This window comes from Helicoverpa armigera, chromosome 12 (genome assembly GCF_030705265.1).
Source record: "Helicoverpa armigera isolate CAAS_96S chromosome 12, ASM3070526v1, whole genome shotgun sequence".
Classification (NCBI taxonomy): Eukaryota; Metazoa; Arthropoda; class Insecta; order Lepidoptera; family Noctuidae; genus Helicoverpa; species Helicoverpa armigera.
In genome coordinates this window covers 8,965,735-8,991,616 of record NC_087131.1, presented here as the reverse complement: position 1 = coordinate 8,991,616, position 25,882 = coordinate 8,965,735, and the positions used below count along the sequence as shown (strand labels likewise).

General features: G+C 36.2%; 2 protein-coding genes across 3 annotated transcripts; both read right to left on the bottom strand.

Moving 5' to 3' along the window:
* Positions 1–752: 752 nt before the first annotated feature.
* Positions 753–6,714, bottom strand: LOC110383981 (odorant receptor 22b). The gene is made up of 9 exons (XM_021344978.3): positions 6,426–6,714; positions 5,757–5,944; positions 5,011–5,174; positions 4,579–4,832; positions 4,072–4,168; positions 2,799–2,898; positions 2,485–2,592; positions 2,085–2,249; positions 753–1,160 (listed from the first exon to the last, which is right to left on the bottom strand). Exons 1-9 carry the CDS (start codon positions 6,541–6,543, stop codon positions 1,104–1,106), a joined length of 1,251 nt encoding a protein of 416 aa, XP_021200653.3. The 5' UTR covers positions 6,544–6,714; the 3' UTR covers positions 753–1,103.
* A 276-nt stretch (positions 6,715–6,990) lies between these two features.
* Positions 6,991–25,316, bottom strand: LOC110383940 (proton-associated sugar transporter A). Of its 2 annotated transcripts, XM_049838611.2 has the most exons (10): positions 25,116–25,316; positions 21,357–21,555; positions 19,726–19,988; positions 18,720–18,959; positions 16,802–16,903; positions 15,905–16,149; positions 14,694–14,897; positions 13,681–13,811; positions 10,383–10,557; positions 6,991–8,449 (listed from the first exon to the last, which is right to left on the bottom strand). In XM_049838611.2, the coding sequence occupies exons 3-10, from the start codon at positions 19,964–19,966 to the stop codon at positions 8,231–8,233; spliced, it is 1,557 nt and encodes a 518-aa protein (XP_049694568.1). In that variant the 5' UTR covers positions 19,967–19,988; positions 21,357–21,555; positions 25,116–25,316; the 3' UTR covers positions 6,991–8,230. The 2 variants fall into 2 exon arrangements, with proteins under 2 accessions (XP_049694568.1, XP_049694567.1); XM_049838610.2 differs by lacking the exon at positions 25,116–25,316 and having other exon boundaries at positions 21,357–22,157.
* Between the last annotated feature and the right edge of the window lie 566 nt (positions 25,317–25,882).

Below are 25,882 nucleotides of genomic sequence, written 5' to 3'. Positions count from 1 at the left end.
TTCAGTACATCCGATTATTTTTTCATAATATTAAGTAGTAGTTAGCATTAATGCTCAATCCTTCTCCGTGTGAGAGGAGGCCTGTGCCCAGCAGTGCATGGGACGATAAAAAAAGGCTGTAAGTAGTTTTGGAGCAAAATAGTGTAATGGAGCTAGTATATTGAATGCAGTAGACAGTGGGCGGTAACTTTGCGGAAAGTATTTAATTATTCTTTTGTTCTACTGTTTCTAATTACAAGACATCTTTGACATCTTTGAAATGTCTCGTGGTTCAGACATGTCAGACGTTTCTACGATGTTCTGTTAATTACAGGTCTAACTTTTTGTTGCATTTTTAATCAATGTTTGGAAATACGCTTATTAATTAAAAATTATAAATATTTAAATTGCAAAAAAACACATAATCGTTAACGATTATGTGTTTTTTTTAAATTAAATATTTAGATAGATATTAGATTATATTTAGATAGATGATAATAGAACTTAAGTTCAGTCATTAAAAAATGGACGTAGTTATGCAGAAACGTTCCAACCCACAAGTCACCCGAAATCGAGTTATTGTGATTGAACAGCCTAAAATTTAGCATGTGGTTATCTAAACTCAATATAATTCAACAATAAAACCTCTAGTACCTTTACTAGTTAGAATAAAAAAGAATACAACTGAAACGCATACAGTGGGTTGGAACGTTTCTGCATAACTACGTCCAAATAAAAAATACAGAAAATAATACCACATTTCTATTGCTGAACATTTATTTGAAGTATTTGACATTCAAGCTTATACTCTATTCTGTGCACAGGAAATAATAACTTATTAGTGTTTTGCCGGATGTGCTACTAAATCAACTAATGTACATAAGTATGTGTGAAATATTGCTTTTCAGTCCACAGTTATGAATTCCAGCACATCTTAGGAAATAGAATCCTGATTTAAGTACTACCAGTTTATTTGCACAAGACATAAGTCGAAAACAGTCCCTTTTACTCTTTCCAGATGTCTTTCATACTAAATTCTAACAAGAATGTGTAATGAGAAATTCCATAAAATGCATGACCAAATCTACGTAATGCGTTCTTAGTGCAAATGCATGTGTTCTGTTCTATTCGTGTCGAAATTGAAGCAATACGGTCAACGCACTGTAGGACGTTTTCACCAACTGAAACAACAAAAAATCGTACAGTTTAGCAGTTGAGTAAATAATGTTTAAACAGGTTATATTTTCCGTAATATAACGAGGAAATTCGGCAACCATACATAAATATAATAGCTTAAAAACGTAATATTTTAGAACTGAAACTCTTCTCGTGAGAACAAAGATATACCGCGGTATCCTGAAACTTATATTATTATCTATAGGTATTTTTTTAAAGCTCATTGAAAATGACATCAATATTATTGAAGAGACAACTTCATTGCATATTAAAATCTACCCAGCCTAGCTTCAAAACATTTGCAAACGAACATAACAACAATAGTACTAATTTATGAGTAGGTACGTAAATTAAACACAACAACCCGTTGTTTGGCAAACATAATTAATTTAGATATTCGAGCTAGGAACCGCAAACAGTTTGCCTCACGCCAGCCTAGTACTGACCACAATTAGTTGAGTTTAGTAAGCCACGCGTAGCTTAACGTGCCTTCTGAAGTGCAAAGGGTTCAAAATGAATGGTCATCTATCTACGAACCGACCACGGTAAGCTCAGCTTAGATTTGCGATGTACTGGAAAAAGGGAAACCTTCCTCCTCCAAACCTTTTTCCCAACTATGTCGGGGTCGGCTTCCAGTCCAACCGGATGTAGCTGAGTACCAGTGCTTTACAAGGAGCGACTGCCCTATCTGACCTCCTCAACCCAGTAGTTACCCAGGCAACCCAACACCCCTTGGTTAGACTGGTGTCAGACTTACTGGCTTCTGACTACCTGTAACGACTGCCAAGGATGTTAAAGGAAACCCTGAGATATAAAATTACGTAGGAAGAAAAGCTTCGTCAAAGTTTTTATTCTTATTTTCAGTAAGTTATAACTAGGTTGAGCACAGTAAATTGTCAAAGTTTAATACAGCTCAGATTTCAACTTACACTAGTGTAAGAGGTGAGTGAGAGGTTGTACATCCCTCCCGCGGTGAGGACCAGCGGTTTGTTGGCTCTGGCTATCACGTACATGATAGTAGACCGTACTCCAGGCAGCTTGGCTAAGCCGCATTCCCATCCTGAACAGTATATGGCTTCGCCTATTTTTTCACTCTGAAAAATATATATTTTTTACCTGATGAATTTAAAATCGGTAAGCAATAACTTTCTAGAAATTTTAATAGTGTTTGCACTAACAAACCATGATAAGCCTTATTTGTAAGTCAATTGCCTATTATTTTGTGAAAAATAATCACTGTTTTTCAGTAATTTTTACGTTTGTAAAGATCTACATAAACAATAGCAGGGTATGTAATGAAGAAAATAATAATATACTCTTAGTAGTTACCTGATTTGTTATCTCTTCACCCCAGCGGCAAATTATGTAGAAACCAAAAAGATTGTAGCCCAAAAAGAAGGCACTCATTAGTCCTTGAAAAGGACTTTCTGCTATAGTCTGCAAAATCATAGTTAACAGTTTGTCTGCTCGTCTTTAAAACCACAAATAAAAATAAATATCCCGGTGGTAAAATTTTCAAAAACAGATCATGGTAACTAGATCGATGATTATAAAGAGTTATTTTGCCGACTGTATATATTTTTTTGTCATTTTCATAATACGCAAGTTTGACCTAGATTTGAAAGAATATAAGGAGTACTTACCGTAGTGGCCTGATAACCGATGAAACAAATGAGTATGCCGCTCGCAACCAGCTGTCCCAACATCGGGCTACTCAGCGTGTCGCGCAAATTCATTGTGTTGCTACAAAGTTCAATAATACTCATCAATATATACAATCAGTACCTACTATAAACTTCAAAATTATGTTTTGACGATTTAACATCTGCTTAATATGACAGGTTGCAGCTGTCACGGGTCACCAATCGTCCAAAATTACTGACTCAATAAAAATTATACAACATTCAATTTATAAGTAAGTAGGTAGCTTAATAATTTATTAATTCGCTGTTAAGTTACCAACGGAATCTCGTCCAAGTTTCATGAAATAACTATCTAGACTAAACCAATATATTAAGCCCCGCGGCTATTCATACGAACATGATTAAACCAAGAATTATCTTATATGCCTCAGCTTCATGTAGTAGAAATAATGTTCCTAAAAGATGAAGACAAAAAAGTGCTAGCAATAGAACAATGTCAGGATTAGTCCAGAAATTATTATTTCCCTTTTTCCTGTGGTCACGTAGAGACATGAAATAAATGTATAAGAAACGTGATATGCTTATCCTAGCCGAAGTAGGGCACCGATGTCTGAGGGATTGAGGCAGCGTCGTGTCGGATACGTTACGTACCCGTCTCGGATTTCCAATCGACATGGCGTAATAACGCAATTTACGCAAACCGAAATTGAAAAATACGTGACAGGCGTCTTATTAGAGATAAGCTTGGTTAGGACGATGAAAATCGAATGCATATTAAAATTAAAATGATTTTTTCAATGTCGCTGTCAGATAGATTTTTAGATTTGTAAGGACACCGGACAATAAAGTCAAATTAAAAGCCTACTTTTCATAAAATGTATCATAGTAGCTAGAAAGTACAAATCTACCTGAACGAGACTACATCACTTTTTTCGAAAACTACAATACACCGGGCGCTCTCTTTTGTAACCGTTTCACTATATCGTCAGTTTCAAGCTTCACAAAGGATATGTACATACATAACCAATGCTTGAGTTTCAGCATACCTCGTAGTTTGACCCACTCGTATATCGAGAAATATTTTGATATTTCACATTTATGACCTCACATTTCGAACTTAATTTATTTAGGTAAAAATAAAATCTTTGGAAATAAAATATGTTATATAAGAGCTAAAAATAAAATGCACAACAAATTGCATTCCGTTGTTCACTCTAAAACCTGTAAAACTGAATATTTGCATAGTTTTCAGCACTAATTATCAAGGAGTTACCTCAAAATAAGTTTGTGTTGTTCCACGAGGTCGCCAAGTCGCTTTGTGTATTTGTCTGCAAAACGTTTTTCGTAAACTAAGTTGTTTTCCGCTACATCTGTGAAAGTCCTTCAAAGTTTTAGTTTTACAACAACTTCAGTTAGAGATTTAAAGAGCAGATTGTGTAAGCTTCTTGTCTTGTTTACCATACCTTACACTACTAGCACTCGTTATTTTAGGTCAAATAAATAAGTAATTTTTCTTTTCTTCTTTCTTTATTACTATACTTAAGATGTAAATCTAGTTTACATGTGTATCCTAATAGGTAGTAACACCATTCACAAAGTGCTAAATCACTTAACATTACAATTTTCTTTTTTTGTGGCCTATACTGTCCCACTGCTGGGACAAGGGTAAAGGATTCCCTCATAGCTTTCAATCTTTCTCCATCCATCGCTGACTGTATTCTACTTACGCACACAAATAACAGTCTTCACTACACAAACAGACACACATCAAAAAACCTACCTTCAAACCCAATCCGACAATCTCGCAACAAATTCTGGAAGCAATCCACCAGCACGGTAAACTGGCACAGAAGATGCAATAGATGTGTCTGCATCTTGAGGTCCGTAATCATCACAAAGTGGGAGATATAGAAGAAGGCTATCATCACAACTATGTAGGCTAAGGGGTAGCGGAATGGGGTTTTGTAGTTAAGTGGCAACCGGATTCCCACTATAAGGTTGTAGTCCACATCGTCGACTAGGGGGAAGATGAACCTATAAGGTTGTAAAAGAAAATAGAATTAAAACCTTTTTGATCACTTATTATGCATTAAAAGAAAGGGTGATGTGAATGGACCTTAAATTCCAAAGCAAAACAACACATTTGGGGCTAAAATTGAATTAAATGCCAACATAGGTAAAGTATATTAATTAATTATCTTATTTTTATTACCAGAAGGCAAGAGTGCAGTTTCCCAAAGCAAGCAAGAGCTTTAAATATCTCTCGTTAGTCTGCCACCAATAGTCCACCAGTTTCTTTCTTTCCTCCGTTGTTATATCGAAATAAGGGGATTCCATAGACGTCGCTAATTTCTTGTAAAAGTCCTTGTGTGACATCTAAAATGTATATAAGCTCTGATATAAGTACTTACTCCTATTAATGGAGCCAGAAAAAAAGAATTTCTATTCGAAGCTGAAAGTATTACCCGATCTTCCGTGAATCCTTCAGTCGGCAATTAATTACCTACATTCCTTAGAGAATACTTTTAACAAAGCTAATACGCTTTCATAAAAGATATTCCACATTCGTGAATACAAAAGTATTATGTACGATTAGTGATTCTAAACCATTGTACCTAAGTGTAACGTACTTACTCATAACTAAATCTAATTTAGTCATAACTGGTAATTAGTCATGGCAAGCACTTTAGTTTTTGGCATTGTTACCGAATTCCTCTTTCTAACTAAAACGTTATTTGTGTATGTAAGTACATTCTATTTAAATAAGGTACTCAATTGTTTTCGTTACTCAAACTTCCTTTAAACGCAAAACAGTTTATTATTTCAGCGCAAATAGCAAAAATATTACGCATTTGGAACATTACAAAGTTTCCATGTTCCTTATTCAATGACGTACTTAGACATAAAGTATTAAAATTCAAGATAATATCTAAAAGAGAACAAAAGCGTTTTAATTACCATGTTCATAAATCTGTACATGGCAATATACTGTATGACCGTGACGTTGATAGAGGCAGCTACCTCATCCAATCCCGAAGCTTCGGTGAAACCATACCATATTTCTCCACATACTAGCAGTACTATGGCCAACTTGACGGTATTACTGTATATCAAGTAGAACATATCATGGTCTGACGACGACATACCTGGACAGAAGTTTGAAATTAAATTGGCTCGGCAAACAGCCCGTCCATTCCAAGTCTGTGGGAACTTCGAACTAAGTGCAAGTTAGTCTTTGGTCGTACACTAGTTTGTAGGAAGAACATTAAAATGAATTGGATGGCCTGGAGTGTGAAATTGTTGATTAATGTGCACAAATGTCGGTGGTAACTAGTGGTATGCGTAATTTATTGGACTTGGTTTATTATGTTCAATTGAAAGTGTTACTATATACTTAGTGTTTATAATTAACTATGTTAAAAATTGTGTTTTGTACATTGTGTACATTTTATTATCTTTCTGTATGCAAATCAAAGATTATAATGTCTTATTTACACGTTGCAACACTACTACTGCTTTATTGAAACAATTCAATAACTCTATCATATCATAATGAAGACCAATTCTATCTCCACAAACAAAACCCATATAAAATCTCCTACAGCAAATCCTCAATAACAATTTTACCTGCCACATAAGTAATCCTATAGATAGACTCAAAGAAAACTGTCTCCAATCTCCCACTTGAATGGTCGAGGGCCTTTGTGTGAGTCAATTTTTTCCAGAAATTTCTGACGAAGCCCATTGTTCAACCTTCCCTTTGATAACGGTCTAGTGTCTCTGCCCTTACTGATGGATATAAGTACTGCCCCCTGATTGAATGGAAAATTAACTGTCGGTCCGTTTCCATTGTATGGGGATTATCGTGAACCCCTTTTGATTAGACGTGGACTTGAAGTTTTATCGGATCATCTTAAACAAGGTTTGATGGCATTGTATTTTTCTTTGATCTTGATAGGATTTAAGTAAGGTTTTCTCACGTAGTGAACTATTTAAATTAAATTAATCAATGCTGAATTGAAGTTTTTAATCACATTGTATGCTCGTCTAGTCATTGAAAACAATGGCAACACGTAATGGAATTCCCGAACTATTTAAACAACCTTTCATTATATACAGATTTAGTTAATCCATTTGAAATCCGTTAACAGCAATTAATGTGTTCGTTTGTCGTTGAATAAAGGGACAAATGATTGGTTGAATAATTTATTTGATTTGTAACAGTCAATATACTTTGATTTTACAACACAATACTCAATAGTTATCACAAACATCGAGATCTGTGGTTACAGGCTTAATACTAATTACCTTAGATTATTATACACAATGAAATGTAGGTAATGTTTTTTTTAATAGCTTAACAACAATGACTAGATTATGAGCAGTTAAATCAAATATTTTAGTAACTTTCAAAGCATCAACAATTAACCTAAAACATAAAGAACATTAAGACTTTAAGATTAAGACAATTTTTCTTAACAGCTTTGTTTTACATCGTCATCTTTCATTGCAACACTGTTTAAAATGTTCAACATATGTACATAAATCTACGTGTGTATTTAGATTCAGATATTCTATGCTAAGCACAGTTTTAGTTGTAAGATCAAAAAGTATTAGTAAACATAGCACAGTAGTCGCCCGCAAGCAAAATAAATACAGACATCTTATTTGTAGTTTACTTCAAAATATAAACATTTCACGAGATACGGAGATACATATTGGAGAGACATACTTTACTGGCCACATACTCGTAAAGTAGTAGTAAGTTGTATTTGTAGCAAAGTCCTGAACAAGACTTAAGATTTTATAAGCTCACATGAATACAGTAGAAGTTCATGAAACGACATTTTTGTTTCAGTATGAGTATCTACTTGTACTGTACAGTTGGTAAAGAAAGTGATCTACCGGTTTTGGCAAAAGCTGTTGTATAAGCTTCAGTTTTTTAAAAGAGCGTAGAAGAAAATCGACACTTTAAGCTTAAACTATTATGCTTACTACTATAATAACTGCTAAAAACACACAGAAATCCTCCTAGTTGTGCCAAAAACACAGCAATCCATTACGACGACAAATTCATTTACTATAATCATATCTATGTATAGTACTGTTTCTCTGTTATTTTAAAAGCTTAACAATAAAACTTTTGGCATTTAAAATACATCGATAAATTCCATTTACAGATCGAGTTACGTAATCTTAGTAGCAGTGATCGCGGCGGCAGTGGCCAACGTTGCAGCAACTGCAACAACCGCGGCCGTAGAGCCCATAGCTTTGACTGCAAACCCTATGATGAAGGAGACGAGGAGTTGTGCCACGAACTCGCAGCTACTAGAAACATGCGTACACATAACCGTCTCCAAAATCATATCTGTATATAAGTACCATTCATCTATTACTGTGGAAACCTTGGCATTGAAAATACATAGATCCATTTACAAATCGAGATACGTAATTTTAGTAGCAGTGATCGCGGCGGCAGCGGCTAAAGTTGCAGCAACTGCAACGACCGCCGCCGTAGAGCCCATAGCTTTGACTGCAAACCCCATGATGAAGGAGACGAGGAGTTGTGCCACGAAGACGCAGCTACTGACGACCGCGACGTCGGTGCCGATGCCACGGGCTTCGCCGCAGCCACCGCCGCCGCTGTCCCACTGGTGGAGAAAATATTGGTGACCTTACTATTTATAAGAACAGTAGTTAGAAAGTCGCAACTAAAAACGGAGATTGAAAGAAAATAGAGGTATACTGTGTAAAAATATTTTGGTAAAAGCAATTCAATGAAATCAGCGAAGAAATGAAAATCAGTGAAACTCTTATACACCTTACAAAATAAACGATACATTTAAAGAGATTTTCAGCAAGATGAAGATAGTGTGAATGATGCTAAATATCAATCCTTACTTCACCCAAATTAAATTCGCAAGTCATTTGATTACAAATGGACACAGTTTCAGATACATTTTGTATTTCATATTTAATGCTTGATCATTCTTAGTTGCAATTAGCGATCGTTTAATCAATTGCAGGGCAGTGTGTTTGAAGTTCCATGAAAATCGCACTTCAAAGGGTAATACGCTTAAATATTAAGAGAAGCAAAAGCTAAAATACATTCGTGATTATAACGTGTGTGTTTAGTGGAAATTTATTAAATGGCCTCGTTTTGTATGCTGTTTTTGATGTCTTTTGGATTTAATTTACAAGCTTACCATATGTTATTTACTGTTCGTTAAAAGCAGCTATAATTATCGCTTAACACAAAAGGTTTTTAAGTAAATTAAGACTGAAACTAAGTTAAGAAGCTCAACAAACAAAAACCCCCGACGGTAAAAATCTTATTGAAAAATAATAAAATAACTCAAAACCCCCGACTTAACCCAATTATATAGGAATATCCGTCGGGGGCTGCCATTATACCAGCTACTTAAAGGATTTCTAGTGTCGTGAATACAATTATTGAAGAATTGTAGATGTGTAACGATGACATAAAATACACTCAATTAATTGTTGAAATTTCATATAGAAAAGGCAGCCCCCGACGGTTATACCTATATAATTGGGTTAAGTCGGGGGTTTTGAGTCATTTTATTATTTTTCAATAAGATTTTTACCGTCGGGGATTTTTTCAAAATTTTTAATTTTGCTTAATTTTATTTCAGACTTTTTAGAGAGTATATACGAATTATAGTCTATATAATATGTTATTGTAGCGCCCTCTAGTGAGTTACAGGCGTAATTTTTATTATTTGGGAACATGCATTAAGCACGTACATTACTGATGAAAACAGAATTGTAATCGGACGTTTTGATTATATTGCAACATTGTTTGGCACTAATATTGTGGCGCCCCCTAGTGAGTTACAGCCATGACACCTATCTAAGAACATGAACTCATTGAACACAAAACCGTTATTGAAAACCGCATCAAAATCGGATCATTAGTTTAGAAGGTAGGTGGGAACATTACTTTACTCTTTTGCACTAATATTGTGGCGCCCCCTAGTGAGTTACAGCCATGACACCTATCTAAGAACATGAACTCATCGAACACAAACCCTTTATTGAAAACCGCATCAAAATCAGATAATTAGTTTAGAAGATATGTGGGAACATTACTTTGCACAAACGCACACACAAACACACAAACTCACAAACACACAAACGCACATCTCTCACCCTAAACGCATATACCTGCTCCGTTCCGTCGTGGGTAAAAATTAGCGAGTGTGGTTTAATCTAGTAGAGCAACCAACAAAGGCTTTATTCTTTAAATTCTTTGGATAGTCAGTTTTAGATGAGGCTGTTATGTGTCCTCGTTTTCTAAGTTCTTGATATCCTATTAAATAAACTGTCCCCTATATGTCTAAAAGAAAAGATGGATGGATTGCCTGAAAGATGATATGAATAGGAAGGGAGTGAGTGTCAGTATGACAAGTGACAGGGGAAAATGGAAGAAAATGACATATTGCGCCGACCCTAAGTAAAATTTGGGAACAGGGCAGGAGAAAGAAGATATGTATATAAGCTGATAATAAAACCTGTGCATAATGCTTGAGAAACATACGATCATGTTGAAGACTAACTCACCATCCCCGTAGCGTGATAATGCGCCACCAGCAGGTAAGGCATGGTGAAGAGCGTGGAGTACATGACTCCTGCCGTCCAGCTGCATAGCAACACGGCAGCTTTGGCCCGTATGGCACAGAGCGCCACCATGCCACAGCTATATGTGCACAGACCCCCCACGTACACGCGTTTTGCTCTGGAATAATGTAAAAGAACAGTATCATAAAAAAAAAGTTTGGACAAATTGTTGCTATTAGGTATTAGGACAGCTGCTTCTGATGATCATTTTGTGATTATCTCGAAAGGTTAAGTTGTATGTGGTTATGAGTGCACACGCACTTCAGCATTTTAGTTTTGAACGTCGATTATTGCAGTTTTCTGTAGGTACTTGGAATACGTTGGTGGATCAGTGGGTACATAAGCTTATGTTGAAGTTGCTAGATATTTTCAATAGAAACCTCAAGTCTAGAATTGGTTGTTCATATACCTGCTATCTTGTCACAACTACAACATTAACTATGATCGCTGGTGAAGTATGAGTATCCAACAGGTTCTTCGGGGAAATCATTCGACAAGAATAGTCTGTTCGGTGCATTTACACCAACTTATATCTCGTACATGCAAAAATACTCGAAGTGGATTAACTATCAGCAGAAATCGATAAGCTAATCTTAATACGATTCATCTGAATACGATATATCACAAGAAGATTCAGTCGGATAAAAAACGTTGATAAAAGATACAATGGGCCACAAATTCCACATGTTACCTTCCTCGTTTATCACAAACTTTTATACGCGGCAGTAAAATACCCTAGTGAATTCTACAAGTTCTGAAGACCTCGGTAATACGGGGCCTTACTCTCCAATTCTTTACTTTCTACGACAGTTTGTGGTAGATACTTTCAGTTATCTATCAACTTCGGTCCTGGGGACCTATATCAATTTATTACCTGGTTCATTCGAGCTGCTGACTAACTATGGATTAGAATAATCGATCCATCCGTGTTTTCGTTGATAGGAGACTGAATGATAACATTAGCTTCTTATGAAATATGTCAAATGTCTTTGATTAAAAAATGGATGGATTCGTTTTTGTTATTACTCTCTTACTCCGAGTAAGAGATTCACTATAATGAGGTCAGTGAAGGAATCCTGATTACTATAAGTGTGATCGCTTTTCTAGAATCAAATACTCAACGAACCATGTACTAAATGTACATTCATAATTAAAATACTAGTGACGTCAATGAATTTGGCACAAAAGCCATATTTCCCAGAGTTGTTATTGCATTAAAGACTTTAAATGGAAACCAACCGCTAATTAGTGGTTTACGGTCGAGCTTGTTACTAATAAACAGATGGGGCTGACTGAGTGAGATTAATGAACACACATGCAGATTCAGCTAATAGCTATTCATTAGGACTTTTTTTCTGGTTAACTGAATACCAGATAAAATTAAAACGTCCATGACGTTCTACGCAGAAATTTACAACATGTACAGTTTTCACGGGGATTTCATTTGCTTTCTGAGGAAACTACTTTACTTACCGCACCTAGATAAAAAGTAACCTATTCGTTATTCGTTATACTATATAACAGCCAACAGCCAAGTTTCATCAAATCCATCGAGTAGCTTTTTCGTGAAAGAGTAATTAGTGTGATAAAGTAGGATTACATGTAGCACTAGATTACTTTATGAAAATATCAACTTTTCATATACCTCTTTTTATGAAAGTGAATGAACTCTTCAGGGAAAATTTTCTGAGTAAATAAATCCGCGATATAACTGGTACGATCCCCGCTAGTGGTCCCGATTTCCTCGCGTCATTTGTCGATAAATTCAATTTTATCAAGTGTTACGGCAAGTTCACATGACTGCGCGGTCTGATGAGATTTTGAGAATCAGTCTTTAAGAATATAGCTTATCGATTACAGGTATAATCATCTTATGTGTAACCTTTTCCCATCTATAATGGGGGCGGTTTCCAGTGTAACCAAAATGCAGCTTAGTAAGTATCAGTGTTTTACAAGGAGCGACTGCCTATCAGACCTCCTCAACTCCGTGCAACCTAATATCCCTACCATAGGTACAATAAATTACAGCACGATTACATATATTATGGGCAGTAAGTAATTAGTTTAAGAAACCTGAAGAGACCACATTACTGAATGATCATAATGCCGTATTGTGATCATTCCTTGTACCCTTCCTTGAATGTCTATAACCTCGGCCTGCTAATCTGATAATCAAGTATAGAAATGCAGTCTAGGCCTAAGCCCCCGGAACGGATTCCAGACGAGTTAAGCTTATAAAGATATTGATTTTTAAATCAGCACGAAGCCACTGAAGTGTCAGCCAGGAAGAGCGGCGCAAAGTCAAGGATTCGTTGATCTCATTACAACGAGATATAGTGTTTACTAGGCAGCTGTCAAGTTGAAGGTAACTAAAGATAACGACTTGATTGTATGAACGATCGCCTGATACGAACGTGATGTAATCTTTATAAAAGAAACGTAAGTACTTATAGTGCAGGTTACACGTGTGTGATTTAAATTGGTGATACTTTGCTGGTCGTGGACTCTTTGCAGTAACGTTTTCGAGTCTATCCGAACGGTCGGCCGTTTGTCAACTATGCAATACTAAAATTAACTTGTCACTAAAGAACAGATGATATGGCATATAATTACAAGAGCTCTCTAAAGTCTAAAACTCTCTATACGACATAATTCTAATTTCTTACACCGGTGTATTATTTAAGAGAACAACTCATGTTATAAACGGCAATCATAATTCACCAACAGTTTCAACTCGTATTATGATATTAAAAGCTAAATTTCATTAGAGTACTCTACTAAATTGAGCTTGAAACTTTGACCGGGGCTTACGGTCCCGACAGTCTTTGCCTTGCCATATAACTTTTGAGTAATGAGATAAGTAAATTGTTCTGAAAATTCTGTCTGAATCCCTATATTTAGACAGACGACGGATGGAGCTTTAGGACTATTTTACGGTCATTTGCCTTTGTGAATTTTCTTCAACACAACATAATACTTCATTTACTAACTAATTATTTGATAGATTACGAGTTAAGTCTGATTCTTTTACTATTTGAGATATCTAAAGTATTATTAACTTTACCGTTATACAAAAAAAAAAATGATTTCTAAACCCAAGAGCAACAACAAGTACGTAATGTACAAAATACTAATTTCTTTCTCTTCCATTTCTGATTTTAACACTCACAAGACAGCGTACTTGTTGTACCTACTTAACTACGTGGCTAACCAATAACTCATATATAATAATTATACTCACCCTAATCTCTTGATAAGCCGTTCAATAATAGTGGAGTAACAAGCACAAGACAGGGAGTACATCGCCATGCCCCAGCAGCCGAACCTCACGCCGGCTTCGTACTCCGTGCGGCTTACACTTCCCACTGGCGCCTGTAAGTAATGGCATAGCAAGCTTGTTATGTATGAGTGGTGTGGCGTTGCTATTGCGAATATAAAAAGATGGACTTCACATTATAATTTAGAGAATTTGTGACACAAGTATGGCTATTAACACATGAAACTTCAATAGCAATGGGCAAGCAGTAAGTACCTATCTATCTGTGTCATTGCTTGTAAATTATTTCTCCATTGATCAGATACCTACACTGTATAGCCTTTGTATTTATCAAAGAACTTTTTAATACAAAATTAACAGCTGTGAGTATCACAGCGAAATATACCACTAAACTGCTTGCAACAGAAAATTTCACTATTTTTTTAAGAATAACAGGCGACCTTCCATAAACACCCGCATAATCAAGATCAAGATCGTTATAATCTTTAAACATCCGTCAAAAACGGTTTTCCCATAGCTAGACACCACATGGCAATGACATATTCAAGCAGAGAGATACCAGTTACACAACAACATCCAGTTATAGATCGTGATACATGAAACTGAACAACTTGGTAATACCGACACTTGAAGACAATGAATCATTTCATTTTAGGTAGGGATTAGTCATACATGTAGGTCATAGTGACGGCCTAGTAGGCAAACCCATCAAGTATGAGGATGACGTGGGTTTTATTACAGGTCCAGGCAAACCAATGCAACTTTTCTAAGTGTGTATGTAAGTACTTTCTAAGTAGCTATATCTTGGACAACAGTGTCTGATTAAAGGTGTTGGAAAACATCTGAAGGAAATCTAGACGATTAAGTCTGAAATCAGCAATTGCGAACAAGTGTGATTTACAGTCAGTGGTTAATGATAGTCGATGTTAATAATAATTGATCAGGACGATGAATCGGAATATTTGTCATCTACTTACCGCTGGATCTCCTCCAAAAACTGCTTCGCCGACGAAGTCAGTGAAGTAGAGAGAATAGCAGACGTGAGCCATCCAGCAGAACAGGTTGGTGAGGCAGACCACGCGAAGGGAGCTCGGCATCACCACGATGGACTTCAAATAGTGGGATAGAGAGAGATTTCCACCACCATGACCGGTTTCTACCACGTTTATAGATACTCCGCTCTGGAAAACGAGTTGGTTATTATGTAATGATGTAAATTAATAAATAAAATTAAGCCCGTTAATGCGACGAGGATTTAAATTGACAATCTGTTACATGTAACTCATTCCTTAAATGGCACTCGTAGTCATTACAGTTCCTGTATCTATATGAATTCTGATTAAAGAAAAACTACGAAAATTTATTTGTGGATTAAATTATTAAAACTTATCAATTTAGATCCTTTCTCACTATCATATTACCTACTTACCTACACAAAAAATGGGTCAATTTCACACAGACTTCGGTGGCGCTACTAAAAGTTCTGAGTCTATTTGATGATTTATATTTTTGTGATATTACTTTTTATATAAAGTGCTGGCAAAAAGATTTCTAACGGAGAATTGGGACCTTCGCTTTCGAGTAGTCGTAAATTGCTAGAAGAAAAAATCTCTTAAAATGTCTTAAATTGTAAATTAAAACGAACAGTATTAAAAATATTTTAGCATTTTGTTCTAATAATATTGATCCTTTGCCAATTTATTGCTAAGCAGGCGAGCTAAGGTAAAGATAATACCTTTGGTAATAAACATGGCTTATGAAACAATACCGGCTTTTGCTCCGAGCAATCAGAAACGAAAGGAAATGCTGCGAGGGTCCGCTAATTAGTTGACTGTTCTTAATTATGTACGACCTTTGAATAAGTAGGTACATGTTTGTTTGAGGGTTGGCTTTTCCCGTAATTAATGTTGGTTTCCAAGATATAGTCAGTAGTTATCTCATGAAAACATTTACCTGTTGACATATTGTTGATTATGTAGTTTCGACTTTAGGTTCCAAGTAAGTACTTTTGTACTTTTGTGTTCCAAGGAAAGGTGCTATTAATTTTTTCACTGTAACTATTTATATTTAAATTTGTACCTATCTTTTGTATTTTTTTACATATTTTATGTGTGTTACCTACCAATTCTAATCTAATTTGAATATTAACGTGTTTTATAAATATTTTTTTTATGATTTGTAATCTCACCTCTGGCTGATTCAACGCCCCATACGTAACATTTTCCTTCTTCAAATTCTTCTCCGGTCCTTCAGGGCCTTCATCGAAGCTCTCCTGCAGCCTCTGACTCTCCGCCTGTCTCCTGAACTCCTCCTGTTCAGTCAGCTCGGTGAGAGGAATCTCCTTGAAGCTGGTGATGGTAGCGGAGACGCAAACTATGAAGATTATCGTGATGAGAGAGAACACTGCGCGTACGTGTCCGCCAAAAATTTCACCTGTAAAGTACGTTTAGTGTTATATTAAGGGAGAGATCACGATGCCTATATATAATGAGTAGCAGCACCTTCTACAGAAATAAATAAAGTTCTTACTAATAAGGGATATCTGTTCTTACTAAGTATGTGTGGATTTTTACACGGTACATATACATACCTACTCAAACATTTTTGCAACGAAATTATTAGTATTGCCATATAACAGAGGTAACAAGGAGTAACATAGGTTTTATTTTACGGGTGGAGTAATGAGCTACCTTTAGACGTAGGAAAAACCACTGAAAGCTATTATTTTAATATAAAATCAATTACTGTTTGAATGAAAACTTAACTTCAAACAGTTTCAGTCGATTCTTATTTATTTGTGAGTTCATAATTGTGGAGAACACGCAAAGATCAACAGGTTCTTACTAAGGGGTATCTTTATTTATTATTCACAACCCTTTCAATTTTAATCAACTAACACCTATGCCTCTATTAGTTTAAATTAGGGCCAACGTTTACTCCAAAATTCACAAACACGTTTATTTTCATTTTCGCAGATTTCAATCAAAACCTTGAACATTTTATAACGACTCGGGAGGTAAAATAACATTGTTAGCGTAATGTCCTTGTAGAAATTAGAGGCGGGCGGTCACTAAATCGTATTTACCTAATCGGGTGTCGTCCCAGTTAATGCCGCCGAGGGCGTACCCCATGAAGCCGCCTAATCCTGCCATCACTGTGAATGTACTCAGGCCTTTCGCATGGTCCTCTGTAAAAAGGGATTAAAGAAAATTGTGGTTAAATGTATTAGTGATCTGCACAAATTCCAAACACATCTGTAGTAAAATGATCTCTCAACTAAGTGAAATGTTTCGCAAATGAAGGTATTAACAATAGACATGCATGAGGGTTTGTCCAGAGGGATTTGTAGATGTGGTTTCGTCAAGATATTTTTCTTAATCAACTCTTGGTGGCATATGAATAAAATTACTAAGCAGTCCTTTCCGTGCTTATAATAAGGTCGAAATAACCAAAGCAATAGTTATTACACTCACAAAAATAACTTGAATGGAGGCAATCAAAACCAAATCCCAGCAAATGAAAAGGTAAAACGTTATTTTCTACACAAAATACACGCATTACCATGTCACTATGTACGTAGGTATGTGACAACCGACGATTTTCTACTCACTTCTCAACACAAATATTTGCCTCACAAACATTGGCTCTGAGATGAGAATGTATATAACAGACAAACAGACTTCTATATACATAATACGTACAGTAGCCCCGAATAAATAAATTGTCGCAAGTAGACTACAGAACTGTGTACAAAATATATTAATTACTGAGAAAATAAAGTTTAAAGTCAACACTTGGTAATTTACGTCTTACAGTGAGATATATAAGTCATAATTCATTTTTATTCAGGTTGGACATTAAGTGGTATTTGCTTTGAAGTGCGTAGCACGTGCTTTTACTGTTAAATGTTTGTTTACAATGTTAAGTCTTGCTAACCGGGTCACCAACTGCACCTACTTCGTTACCTTCAGACTAAAGCCCGTCGCAGACAGAGGATAGACTTCAGAGTGTATGTTTTTGCAAAAAAAGTTATTTGAACTGAGTTACACCTTGCGCCTTGAATCTGACTGACTGTTTTGCCATTGTTATTCCCTATAAGCTCCATTATTCAGAAACTCAGTTGAAAAAAAATATGGTGGACGTTCCAGCCTTTCATTCGATGATACTTTTACGGAATTTAGAACATTGTTTAACGAGGAAATCGCAACCTAATGTGAAAATGATCCACAGCTTCTTATCATAAATTACGGGTTATCCCATTCACAAATAATGTGGAATGTAAAGAGCAGAAATTCGCTACTTTTCGATGAAAAGGAAGTTATATCATAAAATGAATATTTACATTATAACAAACGAGTTAAAACAATCATGTCGCCAAGGTGTATCTATAAAAAACCCAAATATAAACGCTGGCAACGAGATAAATCAATCACGACCAGACGTTAGCTGATAAAGAGGCTGTTTTGTAGTTCATCACTCTCCGCCGACGGAAAAACTGTCAAAAACACATATCGCAGTCACATGCCGTGACGTAGCATGGACAAATATTCAAATATGTAAATTCATTTTTCTACAAAACTAGGTGAAGGATTTGAATTTAATTCTAATCAGAATTTTTCGTTACAATTCCCTGTAACATTGCATAAACAAAGTAATTAAATTCAAAGAAATTGTGAATCATTTCCACTTTACTTCACTTTGACGCATTTCCGGACTTATTTGCCACCAACTAACTAACTACCTATTACCTAACTAGAAAATGAAACTCACGTCTTATCTATCATGACGATGGCTGTTCTATTTTAAGCCACGTCCAGTCAAGTACAATGGGTAAATCGCAACAGTTAATTGCGAACGGTGTTTACCCACTCAAGAGTTAGGTTCTTAAGTGTCTCGTGTTGTTCACCTCCAGAGGGCACAAAGCCGTGCAAATATTTTCATGAGGTTTCCAGGCCAAGCTAAAATAATAAGGTAAATAATAGCTTTCTTTAAATAAGTCTGACCTGGAACTGTCACGTCGAGAAGATAAGCGCGGGCCGGGCTCTGACAGGCATCTGCGTCGAAGTCCAGAAATACTGTGCCAAGGACGGTGAACAGGACTCCCCAGGGATGGTAGTTACTGTGTTCCGTGTCGAGTGCTGAGCTCCGGGGACCTAAAGCTGAGGGGGCTTCGGTCCTGTTCATTGGAAGTTCGTCGCCGAGAGCGTAACCTATGTCTTCTCCGTTGGGTACCAAAATTAAACCTGTAAATAATTAATGGTAAAATAAAATCAAACAAAATAATACTTTAAAGATTGTAGTTCTTCTCAAGGCTAAAATTGGAATACATTTGTTAAAGAGCCGATTAAATACTAAGCTTCCAAAAAATAAAGCCTTAAAAAGTTAAAAGAAAGGCTTATTCAGAATTTTCGTGACAGAACGGCCCTCGCTCTCGGTACAAACGCCTGTTGCTCCCGCCTCAAGCATTCCTCTCACGTGACAATATAATAGGCTTTTATCACCCCACTTGATTTCCTAAAGCAGTAATTAGGGATATTTTCGTTATCTTCTAAAGTAATAACTGTTTGTTTAGGATCCCGGGACCCAACGAGCCAAGAGCCTGTACTCCATATTTAATTTTAATCCCTTAGATCTTTCAGTAAATGGTACTTAAATCTTTATAAAGAGGTTGTTACAAATGTTTGCGTGCTGGGATTCATTAAATTTAATATCTATATCAAAATAGCTTAGTTCTTAGTACGTTGTAAGTGCAACCAAACAGTATGACGTGTTTCCTTTGAATTACTTAGATCATTGTGTTAGTAAGTAGTGTTTGTATTGATGGTATTAAATAATATAATCTCTCATTATCTTTTACAACTTTGTTGTACGTATTGATACTCGTATATATAGGCAGGTAAACGTAATTTAAGGAAGCACACCCTTTTGAACAGGTTATTAAGCCTTATGTGTACAAATGCTCGAATTCATCAGCCTGCAGAGTTAAAAGCTAAATAAATAAAAACTTACCTAACAATACACCAACTGACATAAGCACAATAAACGGCCTTCTTCTTCCAAACCTCGATCGACAGCGATCACTCAAGGACCCCAGAAGCGGGGTCATGAAGAACCCAATCAATGGTGACAGGGCCCAAACGAGGGTCATTTGTTGGTGAGGCACCCCGATCTGCAGAAGGGTTGGGGACACGAAGGCTGTCTCTCCAGCATAGGAGAACTCGATGCCCATCACAGCAGCTGATATGCGCATTAATTCGATACGACTTTTCCTCCTAAAAATGTGTTGTTTATTTTAGATGGCAATTTTGTTTGTCAAAGGTGTAGGACGTAGGTGCAATTATTAAGGATGAGTGTGGATAAGGTATATATCCCACTGTTTTATCCGTTTTGCGAGGGACTACCTCCTACATCCATATAGAAAGTAGCCTCCTACACATTTTTTGAGTGAAAATATAACAAAAAAGTTTCGCATTTATAACTAGGTATATGTAGTAAGGGCGGGTTAATTCTCACGTAGATCGGGTGTAAAGTGATGATGATGATGTCCTCCTAGCCGATTATCGGCTACGGCGGCTGTTCTCATTTAAGGAGATCAGCCAATTGCGCAGGACATATTATAGTGCACAAGCATTTGCGCAAACACAGGTGCACTCCCTATTCCTTCACTCTCATAACCCGATGGGACGGCAATCCGACACGACCAGAGAGAGATCAGGCGCAGGACCGACATTTACGTGCTCTCCGATGCACGGGTGTATCAATCACCAATTTCCAGGCTCCGGGCTGCTTTGTGAAAGTCTTCTAAAACCCACAAAGCGATTTCGGCCCGACCCGGGAATCGAACCCGAGACCTCGTGCTCAGATTCAGATTCGTAAATTAGGGTGTAAAGTACACAGTCATCTGTCTAACGTTTTAGGGAAACCTTATTTATATTTGGATTATCTATTAATAACCAGTCATAAACCTATGTAAATGCCAAGGCTTTTAGCTGTTACGAAGTTCTCAGAAGGGTGATCCGAAGCACGTACTATTATTAAGCCTAATTGAAAGCAGAGCATGAAGTAATTTCTCTCTCCTAAGTATAGATACAAAGCTAACTTTACGTAATACATTTTGTTATCGCTTGACGCTATGAGTATATCAATATGAATATATTTACTAACTGAACTTTATTTGTGTATCTAAAAAGAAACAGGAAAATGAAACCAAATGGTGCAGGGAAAAGTTTTTCTCAAGAGAATACGCTGTTTGAGATAAGTAATTAAAATACCCTGAGTTTGGATCGATACTTTTACGATGCAGGTAAGGTGGTATTTTCAGAATAACAGTCAAAAAAATCCATTTAAATTATAACTGTTTAGTAATTGAAACTATTTATATCCTTTTATTTGAATAGGTAAGGCAATGACCTCATATAAAATGACAAAATAAATCAACTACACGATAACCTAAGTCTTAAATAAATTCAAGATAGGGCCACATATTTAAACATCCAAATATATTATCACTATATTTTTCTCTGTACCTTCAAGGTCAGTTATGCCATACAAAACATTAAGAAATCTATCCACCACTTTAAAAAAGGTACCTATAGCCAACAACACATTTGTCCTATCATAACAAAGTCAAAATCACTTACCTATAAATATCACTATAAGCACTATCCTGCCAGACCCTTTCGGGGGGCTCATCAGAGTTAGGGATCCCAAAAAGGGTCTCTGCGACCACGTCTCTCACCCCTCTGGGGTGTTCCTCCTTCCATCGGGACCAGCGCTCCTTGTACCGGTCTCTGGCTCCGTGGAGGCGACCTGTTACGCCTTGGTACTCGTGGAGCTTGTCTGCCATGGTTGAAGAACTTTAAATAGGTACCAGACCTAATAGGAGTATGTATGTGTATGGTTATCCAATTTCTGGAGGGCTTATCACATCTTGTGTGACATTTTCTTGTTGGTGTTTTTATTCAATAGCATTGGAATTTTGGTCGTTTAAGTGTTGTCCAAATGAGGAAGAAAATGGACTTCAATTTTTCAAAGTCACCACTAAAAATAACTAACACAAAAATTCACATTTCAATCCCAAAATAGTTCGAACGAAAACAGCAAAAAATGAACTCCGAACTAAAACTGTAATCACTTCCCAAATTAGCAGTTTGAAGAGTTCAAAATAAATAACAAGCGTGCCACAGTTAACGGCAAAGTTATCAGTTAGTGGGCACTGGTTAGTTGAGCAGTTACCGCGGCGGCTACGGAAGCAGACTGGGCGCGCGCGCCGCCCTCGCTCGCTGTGCCGCCCGCCCAACCACTACTGACCGATGTCGATAATTTTGTACTGGAAGTGACTTTTTTATGTTGAGTTTAAAATATTATTTTTCTAAAATAGGTTTGGTAAAATCAATATTTTTTTAAGATACGTGATGTATTTTGATTGTGTGTGTCAATAATTAGATATTAGCTTAAAACAATCAAGTGTTGAGAGTAACAAATTGTTTTATGTGACACATACATACAGCTCCATTTTCAAATAATTTTAGCTCGTGAAATGTTCTGCAGAGTATCTACCTATGTTCTTTAATTATTTAACATTGACACACAAAAATTGGATGGAATTGTAAATCTTAAAAAAAACACGAGCAGTATAAGACCAACTAGAATACATAAAAATCTATTCATCGGACTACAACCTAAAATTTTATGAAGGGGATCTTTGAATTATAAAAAGTGAGTGAAGTAAAAAAATGCAAATCAGAGTGCTCCTTCCATTAGGTGTATCAAATAAAACGTTTTTAAAAAGTCGCTTCTAACATTATATTTCCCGGTCTCCCGCCTCGGGGATTACGCTTATTGCGTCCCAGGGAGCCGACGACTGATTGTATCCTCCAATACGGCCTTATATAAACAAACTGATTGTCTGCTCGTCTTATTGCTTTCGCGATGCCTTTCTATCTTTACACTGAAACGATCAAATTGAAAGTAACGCCCTCGGATTTACCAGATCAAACCGTTTATTGTGGACGAATGCGCGTCGAAATTTGATAATCTTGGATGGATATTTGCGTTTTTAAAGCTTGCTTGTCAATCTCAATTTCTTAAGTAACATTCTTAGGAAGATTGGTGTTCTTTTTTTTATAACAGTATTGAACCATGAAAACATCCTGGACACTAATCTGTATTTCAAGTTCACAGACAGATCTTATCGTCTCCATGTCAACACAACAAAATAATCTCATGAAACATGTCGCAATAAATCCGAGATATTAGTTCAATCTACCATTGAGTTAACTTGTCGACGTTTACACCATCACAAGATAACTTACCCACAATAATATTTACCTACCAACGCGGTTCAACTTGCACTTGAAAATAAATAAATGCGTAGCTATTTGCCTTGTGAAATAATTTACAAGGTGCAATAAATAATGAGACATTAATATGTGAACTAGTTGTTTGTACGAGTTATTTATACAGCATTGTTGCGAGTATCATAATGAACAAGGCTAGTTCCCGCACGATGCGCCGGCGCCGAACAACCCTCGTGACTCGAACAACACTACACCTATCTCCATACGACTGATTAGAATACACTTTTGTCAAAGCAACCGTGAAAATTAAAGGAAGAAATGACAGGAAGGACATTCACAATGATAGATGTAGCGCATAAAATTGACAGTCGTGATTTGTAAAGTTTTGCGGCAAGATTTAAATATACTATCGAATTATCCACGCATCTCTGAATAGAGCGGACTGAGATGTTTCTGGGTTAAATTTTAGTTTAGTGCACATACAGACTTGCTTAAGTTTTTGGATGTGAATAGACAAATTAACTTAATGCTAATTTTATACCAAACTTAATTGCAGAGAGAATATTGAAAAACGAATGAGCCTGCCCATGTTTTGCTTAGTAACACTTTCTTCCTTAATGGTGGACCTGATCACTCACTTTAAATGGGATATCCCCATACGTAAAACTTCCAAGGTCACATTCCAACCTTGATGCGTTCAAAGGCGGTTTCCACAAATCAACCTTGCTTATCAATCATAAGCCGACAGGTGACAACAGTCTCTTAAAATAAGATAAGACATTGCTGAACCACGAACTAAAGTTAGCTCATGAAACTTTATTTAAGTACCTAATCTTTTCTCTATACTTTCTTGTAAGAACCAAATTGTTAACTTTTGCCTAAAGTTATCTTTATTTTGTACATGGTCATTCTATCTTTGCATCTTCAGAGATAATATTGGTCGTACGATTTTTTTCGTCATTTCATGATTGATTTTATTTTTAGCGATGTATTCTCTGTACCTAGTGACATATCTTAACTTTGCGTTTTCGTAATCTTTTGGGCTAAGAAACCGATTAGATGAAAATTTTGCGTTCTATACAATTTGACGTCAATATAAGAGACCCATGAGTCTTTAAAGCTGTACATAAAACCAATGATATTAAAAAAATCATGACTGAAAACTATGAAGAATGGAAAAAATATATATCGAACATACACACATACCTTAATTGTAATCTGTCGGTATGTACATAGGTGATAATCTACGAAATAGGGAAATAAGAAAATAATTAAAAAGCAGGAGATATTTTAAATAGATAGTGGAAAAACATGGATGAAACGCGGAAGTAAAACTAGTAGCGAAGTTGTTATGTGTCTATTAAGATCTACTACAAATGTTGACCCAAAAGGTTCTGCAGAACAATACCTTACAATATTTGTTCGTACATTTGCCTGCTTTTGATAACACTTCCTGCGCTCGACAAATATGATCAATCACGTGTATATCATTCTATAGATAAATCGTAATGTATTCATGTTTGTACAAATCTTACACAATCTTATCGTATTGCTGCGGAAACAAGAAAAATATCTTTTGTATGGCAGTACCTATGTATTATCTGTTAGATGCCTGTATTATTTTAGGGTCTACCTATGCTTTTACAACCTTTACCTTTAATCGAACCTTTTTCTTCATAAAATCGGGGTTCAGAGCTCATGTTGAGGTATAGTTTTCCTGTGTCTTGTCATTGATCATAATGATCATGGTTATTGTCATGATAGCCAATAAGAAATCCATCACTCTGTATCTGCCAGACACTATCATTTTTGTATAAGACATCTTAAAAATGTGCAGAATAGATGATTTATTTGGCAAACTGGTTTCTTTTCCTTATGTTCTGCATTATTTTGAAAGTTACCTCCTTATTTACTTATTTGCTCCTTTATTCGGTTTCTCTTAACTTCCAGTGACTTTTATCGCTGCATAAGATACATTATGAGGTTGAAAAATACAGTAGGTATGGGGCATTATAAGATGTGGAATTAATTAAACTACTACGTGCCCAGGTCAAAGTATTATTTATAGTATTACAGACTAGGTTCATTACACCAACTTACCAGTGCGTTAACCATTGTCCGCGTATCGATATTCTTGACAAAGTTAGGTAAGCGATGGCGTCTTAATAGGATTGATCGCTATTACGGCTTCATCAGACGTGGCTATCCGCTTTGTACGTCACGCACCGTTTGCTATGACGTGAGGTACCTACGGACATATTGCAACGTATGGGCTTTTGAAGTCACCTGAAATACTCGTAAATATTTGAATTTGGAAAGTTTTTAGAGATATAGGTAGTAGACGCGATGTGGATGGGCTGGAAAGAATGTTCTCTGATGACGTCAAATAAGGAGGTAAGGAAGAAGAAGATCCTAAAAAAAGTTGGATAGTGAGAGGATAGTGATTGAAGACTTCAGTAATAGACAGCGCTATTTCTAGGCAGAGGAATTTTATTAGAGGACTTGGTTATGGCAGATGACATAATGATTGTAAATAACCTACCTACTCTTCATCGTTAATTTGTCTATGCTACACTTAATAGCAGCGAAAACCCTAATACCTACTCTCTCTTCATCTGTCTGAAGAAGCATTGATAAAAATGATCGCCAATAAAGATCAGAGACGTAACAAACAACTCTAGCTAGTAGTAGGCACAAGACTAAATTGTTAATGAACAACTTAGCATTTGTAAATTAGTTCAATTTGTATGTAAATTATTGAGACGACAATGGATCGCTCCGAGTTCGCAGATGTCACTTTTCTTCCTTAGTGTTTCAAGTACAAAATAAAGTTTAATACTTACAATTAGGTTCAAACTTAGCGAATC